The following is a 9,866-nucleotide window of genomic DNA, read 5'->3' on the forward strand; positions in this document are numbered from 1 at the left end:
GAGCCCGGGGTCTGCAGCGCAGGAGGAGCAGAACTTGGGACCCTTCTGCAGCAGCCCTTTGGGCACTGACAGGCCTGGTGGCACCGGACACTGGGGACACTGGGGATCCTGGAGGGAGCTCCTTGTTCCTCAGCCTCGGGGGGCTGCCCAGACCCACTTGGGACACGAGGACTGAGTGCAAGAGGCCACTGAACTCCAGCGACCCCTCTGGGATGGACGTCCTGCCGTGGCAGCACAGCATCACAGCAGGTGAGGGCTTTTATGGATTTATTGAGAGTGACCTGCTGATTCTTTTAATTTATTTAGTGTTTTGGCACAGTTTATCTGGGGGCAGATCGTCATCCTCCTAGCCAAAGGTGTCCCTGCCCATGGCAGGCTGAGGAATAAGATGTTCTTTAAGGTTTCTTTCAACCTGACCCATTCTGGGATCCTGTGAACTGTGTCTTCCTTTTAGAAGTGTTTCCTCTCCTCTTCCAGTGTCATCTGAAATGTGTCCATTCCCCTTAAATCAGGGAGATTTCGCATGATTTTCTGGAAACTTTTCCTCTCTGGTGCATTGTCTGTGTCTGGTTACTCCCTCAGGAACTCTTCCCGGGCTGTGGAATTGTTTCAGTTCTCCATTGCAGGTTCTGGATTCCCCCCATGATGACCAGGGGATGTTGGGGTCACTCAGCAGCCAAAGGTTTTTGTTTGAGCACCCACTCACAGGAAACATTGTCCAGATTCTCCTTTTAGCTGGCAACATTGCATCATGTTCTAATTTTAGGGAGTCACCTGCGTCACAGGTGGGTTTGGGTGTGGGGTGCACCTGGCAGAGGAGCTGCTGAGAGGATTTCTGTTCAGGCAGCAGCAATAAACTGAGAGGGTGCCCTAATCCAGACGTAAATGAGAATAAATTAGGGGGAACCACTTCCTTCCACAGCCCTGGAATGTTTTGGATTTCAAATGCAGTTCTCGGTTAATGCCAGCAGAAGGAAGTATTTGGTTACAAAACCAACTGGTAAAACCTGATAAATCAATCAGAGTTTAGTGAGTGTTCATTGACAGGAGACAGGCAAAGAATGGAAGTTGTTATTAATTCCTTCTCGAGCTACTTCATTCCCACTGAGCTTTCCTTTGCCCCAGAAGCACAAGCACAGGAATTATCCTTGTTTCAGAGCCGAAGTTCTCTTAAGGAAGTTAATTCCTGGTTCAAATGGCAGGTTTAAAAAGGAAATTGTAAAAGAACCCACAGTTTTTCTTAAGGTGCTGCATCCCTCCCCAACCAGTCAGGCCTTTCCCTTCACTTTCATTCACTGGGTGGAATTAGGAGGGTGTGCAGCCAGGTGTCCCTGCCAGGGAGGTGCAAACACCCGGTTCTGATAAAAGGAAACGATGCTGGATTATGTAAACGTGACTGCAGAGACATCATGGAAGAACAGCTTTTGTTTCAAGGGCTCTCATGTCATCCCCTGTGGCAGTCATCACCTTTATATCACAAAGGTGTTTGGGAGATAGAACCTATTGCCACGAGGAGGTTTTGCCAGCAAAAATTAATTGAAGTCTTAATTTTTAACAGTGTCAGGCCTCCTTCTTGGTGCAGGTGTGTGCAGAGCTCTTCCATCCAGGATTTTGAGACTCAAAACAAGCAGAGTCCACTGGGCTGTTTGTACTTAAAATTCCAAGTGGAAACAGGGGGGTTGTGCCTTTTTGCTTAACCGTGGAGACCCCCAGAATCATCCTCAAAGCTCCTTTGTTTCAATGTTATTATTTTATTTACGTTGGAGGTTTATTTACCTCCAAAGCTGGGATGATTCCTCTCCAAAGCTGGGATGATCTTCCCCCTCCCCTCCAATTTATCAACCTTTTTTTATGCAGGAAGATGAAGCCAAAGACAGATCACGTCAAAGAGGCGACCCAGGCAGAAATGAGTCGTGAATCACAAATTTTTTCTCCCTTAGTAACACTTGAGGAAAGGTCAAGGATGTTCAATTTACCCAGTTCTTGCACAACCAGGCGGGAATGGGCGCACGTCAGTCCCTCACATCGTGACAGGTGTGCTTGAGGTAATTTCAGCAGCCCTGGGAGGAACTTTGAATCTTTCTGTGTTATCCAAGCAGTGAAGAGGGTCTTTGTATCACAGAAATTTGACAGAGAAATAACATTTATGTGAATGAATCCAGGCTTCTAACACCTATTTAGTTCCTCAGTTAGAAAAACTAAATTTACATTAATTTTGCTGTTAATGTATATGCCAGTGTTTACTGGTTCTTTGCCTGTGAAAAAGGTACTTTTAATATAAATTATCTCCAGCGTTTACACAAAACCCCCTTGGATATTCAAAGCAGAACTGTCCCCTACAAGTTGCACAAGCATAAAATAACTTCTCAATCCAATCAAACGAAACATTTAATCAGTAACTCATAAAAACTCTAACCCTAGAACTGAGCTGGTGATGAAGCCTCTCCATCAGGGATAAAAAAGGTTTGGGGTCTTTCCTGAGTGCAGGGCTTAGTGAGAATTAAATAAAAAGTGATGGAAAATGCAAATGAGAATTTCTTTTCCCTGGGTTCATCTTGAACAAGAAATGTTGGGTTTGGAAGAGATGTGAGAGGAAAGAGGAGCAGGATTCTGGAAGGAGAACATGGACAACGCTTGAGGGATGAAGGAACCGAAACCCAAAGAGAGTCTGTTCACCTGTAGATCAATCCTGATCAAGAATTTAAAGGATAAAGCATCAAACTCATTTATTGGTGATGGCTCAAAATAATTGGAAACCTTTTTAATTCTCATCTGGATTCAGAGGTGTGGCAGTTCCTCCTTAAACTTTATCCACTGCCCCATGGACTTGCAAGAACAACGTGCGGATTTGCTGGTTTTTGCCATTTTACCTGTGGGTTTACCCCTGGGCATTCCCTCAGAGAAGTTCTCCTGCATCCCCTTGTCCATCCTCCAGGGGAGAAATCCCAGGGGATGGACCGAGACCGTGCCAAGCTGTCAGTTTGCAGTTTTGGCAGGTTGGTCTCAAGGAATTAGTGCTGGGAAGGAAGGATGAGCCCAGTGGGGTTTTCTTGTCGATCACCCCGGGCTCCTGGTGCTCAGAGCGACCCACAGAGAGCATCAGGAAATGTTTGCTCGTTGTTCAGAGCAGAGCTGTGCCACTGAAATGTAAACTCAAAGCCCAGCCAAACTCCTGTCTCCGTGTCCACCCTCAACTTAAATATCTGCGAGATGAATGTGTGATTGTGGCCTTCAAGGGTGTAGACCTGTCCCCATTCCTGCTCATTTCATGCTCAGATTCACTCCCGCTGACCTTTTCAAGCAGAGAGTTTCTTATTTACCTTCCCTAGAGGGAAAGTACCAGGTTCTAATTTGAAAATCCTCAGGTTGTCAGGTACAGGTGTGGCCCAAGCCTCCACCAAGGGCTGGCGTTATGCAAGGGGCTGGAGTTTAAGAGCATTTCCCCCTTGACCATCACACTCATCTCGTCCTCTCCTGTGTGAGGGTCACTCCCGTGCTGCCCAGAGCTGCAGATCACAAAGGGAGTTTGGGAGAACTTTTAATCTTGTCAGAAATTTCTAATTGTGTAAGAAAAAAGGATGGATTGGACGATAAATTTATCCCGATCTAAGATGAAGGTTTTGTGTGTTGTCATTGTATTGTGCTGCTCCATTGGTAAGTAAAATGTTTTTAATTATTTAATTTATTAGATACTTAATTACTTAATTGAAAAAATAAATCTAATTTACTTTTTTGTTAGGAAAACTGTCAGTATGTTTTTGTACAGTTTAACAGGTTTTGTAAATTAAATGATGACCACTAAAACTAAAAACAAAGCACGTTTTATTCCCATCTAATCAAACAACACTGATGATCAAATCTACCCAGAATTTGTGATACAACTGAAAAAGTCCAAATTACTTTGGAGTAATGGGCTGATCATGCTCATGGTCTTGCCAACTTTTAGCACTTCTACATATCAGTTAAAAGAAGAAAATAAGAGAGACGACAACATTTATTTTTCAGATTTATTGAATATAAATACAGAGGAATTGCCGAAGCTGAGCTGATATAATTTCATGTCGCAAAAGCCAAAGTATAAATTGCCACATTTATTTTAGCACACAAAGTTAATTTTGTTTTCTGCAAAGAGATGAATGAGACGTTAATATTTACTTTATGAACAGCTCATCTACATTCCTCAGCTGAGTTTTGAAATCATTAAAAGGGGGGGGGCGGGGAATTCAAATCATAATTGTTAATAGAAAATAATCAAGCTAAAAGTATTTTGAGAATTTTACAATATTTTCCAGTTGTGTATTTTTTGAAGAAGTGGGTAAAAATAACATTTTTAATGGCAATGAAATGACAGAGGGTCTGGAGTGCTCCAGTCTCTGAAATTATATTTCTTATAACATAAAAATTAGCTTTGGAAATATCTCTGAATTTAAAATCTAGAAGGCATTTTTTCATCTAAAATTAACTTTTTTTTCTTTTTAATCAAGCTGGAATTACTCGATTTCCAAATGGAAAAGCAGTTTTGTGGTAGTGGTTACTCAAAGGTTTATAAATTTCCTTTTATGGAATAAATAGGACACTTAGGAGTTGAAGTCCAAGTGACTTACAGAACTCTCCCAGAGTAAATTAATTAATTAATTAATTGATTAATTCAAATTACTAGAGACATTTTAAGTGCATTGGTGCCAACATATAAAATGCCTTTTTTCACACAACCAGCAGCATAATTGAAATTAGTTTTAAATCAAAGGCAATTAAGGCTGTTTTAATTCTGAATCAGAGGGTAAACACTGGAACCTAACTTTATTGCTTTAAAGTATGTGGGCTCAAAAACACTTGGAGTTTTTAATATTAATAAAATTATATTTATTTCAAATAATTTGCCATGTCTTGGTAAGATTTAGGCTGGTTCTGTCTGAGCTGGTGAACAGAGATCTGCACGAGGATTCCTGCCCAGAGCCAGATTTTAAGTGCAGGTGGAGGTGAAAATATTCCACTTTCCCCACTGCACTGAAAAGCAATCCAGCTTTGATGTAGAGCATGGAAACTCCTGTTAGGAATTTCTGACTGGGATCAGGAAATCCCTGCTGCGGGATTGCAGTGAGGGAACTTTGATATTTTGGTGAATTCTCGGTGCATTTACCAATTGACCCTTTAGAAGGACAAGGGTCACAAGGAATTCTGGAGTTTGCAATTCAGTCTGAATATTTTAATGTCTGCAAAATTACTGCTTAAATATGAATATAGCCAATTAGTGTTAGAAATGTGTCATTCCAGGTGGCTTCCCAGAGGACTTTGGGATACAGAGAGGTGGGATATGAAGAATTTAGCTCTGTGCATCACCAGATCCCTCTGCCAGGGGAGTCTTTGGTCCCCTCTTTTAGTATTCTGAAAAATCCCTCATAACAAGTCTATCAGGCATGGCCAGGAATGGCTGAAAACCTCCAGGTAGTACAGAAAAAAAAGGAGGAATTTAGCCATTCTCTAGATGTTCGTACAGCAAATAATGTGTATGTTAATCTAGAAAATAATATATAAAAATATAAATGCACCAAGGTACAGGGATTCCAGTATTACACATTTCAGGAAAAACCCTGCTTATTACTGACATTTACAGAGATTTGTATCCTTTTTCAAATAAATACATATATATATATATATATATATATATATATACACACACACACACACTTATAGATTTATATTTATATGTATATTTGTATGTATATTTATAGGTATATTTACATTTATAGGTATATTTAGATTTACACTTATACTTACATCATTATTATTATTATTATTATTATTATTATTATTATTATTATTATTATTATTATTATTTTTGTATCACACAGAATGGTTTGGATTGGAAAGGACCTTAAAGCCCATCCAGTCCCACCCCCTACCAAGAGCAGGGACACCTTCCACTGTCCCAGGTTGCTCCAAGCACTGTCCAACCTGGCCTTGGACACTTCCAGGGATCCAGGGGCAGCCACAGCTGCTCTGGGAATTCTGTCCCAACCCCTCCCCACCCTCACAGGGAAGAATTTCTCCCCAATATCCCATCTCTCCCTGGCTTCTGGCTGTGGGGAGCCATTCCCTGCATCCTGTCCCTCCAATGTTTTTTACGTGCATGCTTAATTCTGAAAACTCTGCAATGTTCAATGTCGTGACCGTTAATGTGAATTTAAAAGACAAGGACAGGTCTGTGCGTAGAAACAAAGCTTGAGGAGCTACTACAAATTTACTCATTGCCACACTGGCTGTCCCTTCCTTTCACTGACTGTCCTGTGACCTCCCATTCTGTTCTAACATTAATATAACCACACCTGTTATTTGTGATATTCTGCTCTTTTCTAAGCCCTCTCATGCGCATCACTTGACTGAGTCTGGAATCCAGAACGACAACAAAGATTTAGGAATGGGGAAGAGACAGGGCATTATTTTTGTATATAACAGACAGAGCTGGGCCTTGCTCTGGGCTGGATCACAGGTGACAAGTCCTGCTGAGAGGGGCAGCTCAGTGCTTTGCTTTGCACTGTGTTCATGTGGCCACACAGCCCCTGACACTGCAGGTGGCTCCAGGTGGGTGCACAGCAAACTCAGGGAGTGCAGGTAGAACAAATAATACCTGCAAAAACCCCACAGAAATTCTCCCCTTCCATTGTGTCGCTGGTCAGTTGCGACAACAAAGAGATTTGGTGTGACTCTGCCTGGCTCAGGTGAGACCCCCACCTGCAGAGATGCCTCCAGTTTGGAAGATCCCAGCACAGGAGAAAGAGTCCAGAGGAGGCACCAGGAGGATTAAAGGGATAGAGCAGCCCGGCTGGGAGAACTGGGGTTGTTCAGTCTGGAGAAGAGAAGCTTTGGGGTGACCCTCTGGCCTTCCAGAACCTGAAGGGAGCCAACAAGAAAGATGGAGAGAGAGAGAGAGAGAGAGAGAGCCTCTTTCCAAGGATCTGGAGTGACAGGACGAGGGGGAATGGCTTCAGAGTGACAGAGATGAGATCTAGCCAAGAATCCAGAGGATGATGAGGCCCTGGCACAGGTGGAGCTGTGGCTGCTCTATCCCCTGGCCTGGAAGTGTCCAAGGCCAGGTTGGACAGGGTTTGGAGCGACCTGGGATAGTGGAAGGTAGAGATGAAACAAGATGGGCTTTAAGGCAGGGAGGATCCAAACTATGGCTAAACTATGATTCCATGATGCCATGAAGTTGTTTGTGAGGATGCTGGGATGTGATAGTGATTCCTTGCATTTGAAAGAGCTTGGTGTGAGTCCCTCTCTCCCTCTCCCCATCCTTCCTCCGCTAACGGCACTACCTGAGGCAGGATGCCAGCCCTGCTCATTTCCTGGTGGGTGTCAGGCCCCAGCATTACTAATGAGCCAGGAATGCTTCACCAGAAAGAATCTCCTGAAGTGACACAACCAACCTGACAGGGGAGAGACCAGGGTGTGATTCCAGTGGCGGTTTATTATAGAATGAGCCCCTCCTTAGAACCACACCATAGAGATGGTTTGGAACATTTGTGTGCACCTCAGGGGAACAGGGGAATTTAATTGGGGTGACAAACCCACGGCTATTGTGTTGTCATCACTGAAAGAGCTATGGATGAATAGCAGATTTTTTTAGGTGTTGCCAATTCAGAAAGCTTGAAAAAAACCAGAGTAGGAATATGTAATGCTTACATAAAAAGCAGCTGGAAAAATGTTGGACTTGTTCAGCGTATTTTGAAAAATGTTGGAGTGTTCAGAGTGTTTTTCTTGACCCCTATATTCACCTATTTAGGTATCTGCTACTCCTTTGAAATCTGGGAATTACAGACATGACTGAAGTCCCTCAGTGAAACATATATTTAAATCCTGAACAGCTCAGTGTTCTTGAGAAGCTGTTCCAGAAAACTCTGAGCAGTCTTTGACCCTCTTTACCATGGGAAACTGGGGACATCAAAAAGATGGGGCTAGGTAGGGATGTGATTTCTCATTGGAAAGGAAGGAGTTTGGGGAGTTCTCTGCTAACTGGCTTTACTGCAAAAAGCAGAAGAATCTTAAAATTAATTACTAAAATAATAAAGTGTTAAGAAATAAGAAAAAGAACAAATTGGTACAGCCTGATTCAATTCCTTTTTGACAAAAGGCTTCAGCCAAAGGGAAACCCTCAGCTGGACTAAGAATTTAATCTGAGAATAAATTTTAACAGTGATTGACACAACACTTTCCTAAAAGAAGAAATCATCCAGGGTAGAGGCAAATCCTCATAGATGACTGTTACTGTTCTTTTCTGGGTTTGGATGAAAAAACTTGGATTAAAAAATCTGTAACAATTAATGCCTAGCAGTAAGTGACATTACATTTTAAATGCCACCAGTTCTCCACCTTAGGGACAGTTTCTCCTAAAGAATTTGAAAGGTTATCTATGGAAAGATAACTGTAAGGAATCTTGCAAGTATTTTGGAAGATAGGATCAAAATTCAAATTATTTGGAAAAAACAATGAATGGCTCTTCCAAATTGCAGTGGAGGAAACTGGGTTACCTTGCACATGCAAATGCTCATGATCAGCTGCAAAGAACATTCTGGTTTTACTGTTCGTCAAAGATCTCTTCGGAGAACATCCAGCTGGACATGTCTATTGATTTGAGTGCAGGAAGGAACAGATGAAGTGCAAGAGCTTTTGTGACAACACCATTGTTGAAGGGGTAAAGGTCCAGTGATCACTCAGTCTGTTGGACTGAGTCCAGAGGGAGCCACCAAGATGAGCAGAATGACAGAGCATTCCTGATATGGAGCCAGGTTGAGGCACCTGGGATTGTCCAGCCTGGAGAAAGAGAAGGCTGCAGGGAGAACTTAGAGATGCTCCCAGTGCCTAAAAGGAGTCCAAGAGAGCTAGAGAGGGACTTGGGACAAGGGATGAGGGAAAGGACATGGGGGAATGGCTTTAAGATTAGAGAGGGTTGACTAAGGATAGGTATTAAGAAGGAATTGTTCCCTATGAGGGTAGTGGCAAAGGGTGCCCAGAGCCGCTGTGGCTTCCCCCGGATCCTTGAAAGTGTCCAAGGCCAGGTTGGATGGGACTTGGAGCACCCTGGGACAGTGGAAGGTGTCACTGTCCATGGCAGGGAGTGGAAAAACCCCTGATTTTCTGGGTCCCTCCTGACACAAACCATTCTGCGACTCTATATTAACATCATATAAGACAGCTGTTCACCAGCAAGTGATTCTTCAGTCTCCTCAGTAAGGAATATTCAATGAGATGTAAATATAAAGATGTATTTCCAAAAAAACTTGGATAAAAGAAATCTCAGAAGTGTGACTTGGTGAAAATAGAAAAAATGCAGCAAGAGAGTATATAAATAAAAAATGTATGCAAAGGAATACATCTGAATAAAACAGAAAGAAAAGAAAAAGAGAAGTTCTAAAAAAACCCTAAAAAATGAAATTATTTTACAGGAAATTCACAGCAAGAAGACATCACAATGACAACAACGACCACTAAAGTAATAAACTCCACAATCCTGTCGACCACAAAACAAAGCTCCAGCCCAAGGGCTTCTGCCACCACGCCAATCCAATCCAACCTTCCTGAGACATCCACTCTTTCCCAGGTCACCACTGCCACAACAGAGGCCACATCCGACACCACTATGGTCCTTGCAACAACAGCGACCTCGGCTCCAGGGACAAGCCCAGCTTCTGCCACCACTTCTGCGCTTCCTCTGACCTCTACTCCGGAGATCACTTTGCCAGCTTCCACGACAACTTCACCCACCACCAGCATCGAATTGGAGAAAACCTCCTCAGCTGCTGCTCTGGACACATCCACAGTTGGGTCCACCCCTGTGTCTACCATGACAAAGTTGGAAGGCACCACCT

At 42.9% G+C, this 9,866-nt stretch overlaps 1 protein-coding gene across 1 annotated transcript in view; it reads left to right on the plus strand.

The window, feature by feature from the left end:
• MUC16 (mucin 16, cell surface associated) overlaps positions 1 to 9,866 on the plus strand; it is a 94,996-nt gene that overhangs the window by 21,586 nt on the left and 63,544 nt on the right. The window contains exon 3 of the mRNA XM_066205407.1: positions 9,599 to 9,849. Within this exon, the coding sequence (XP_066061504.1) occupies positions 9,599 to 9,849 (251 nt within the window). The remainder of the gene's footprint in view (positions 1 to 9,598; positions 9,850 to 9,866) is intronic.

The sequence above is a fragment of the Chamaea fasciata genome, unplaced genomic scaffold, assembly GCF_029207755.1.
Source record: "Chamaea fasciata isolate MVZ Bird 193981 ecotype frontalis unplaced genomic scaffold, bChaFas1.0.hap1 SCAF_28, whole genome shotgun sequence".
Classification (NCBI taxonomy): Eukaryota; Metazoa; Chordata; class Aves; order Passeriformes; family Sylviidae; genus Chamaea; species Chamaea fasciata.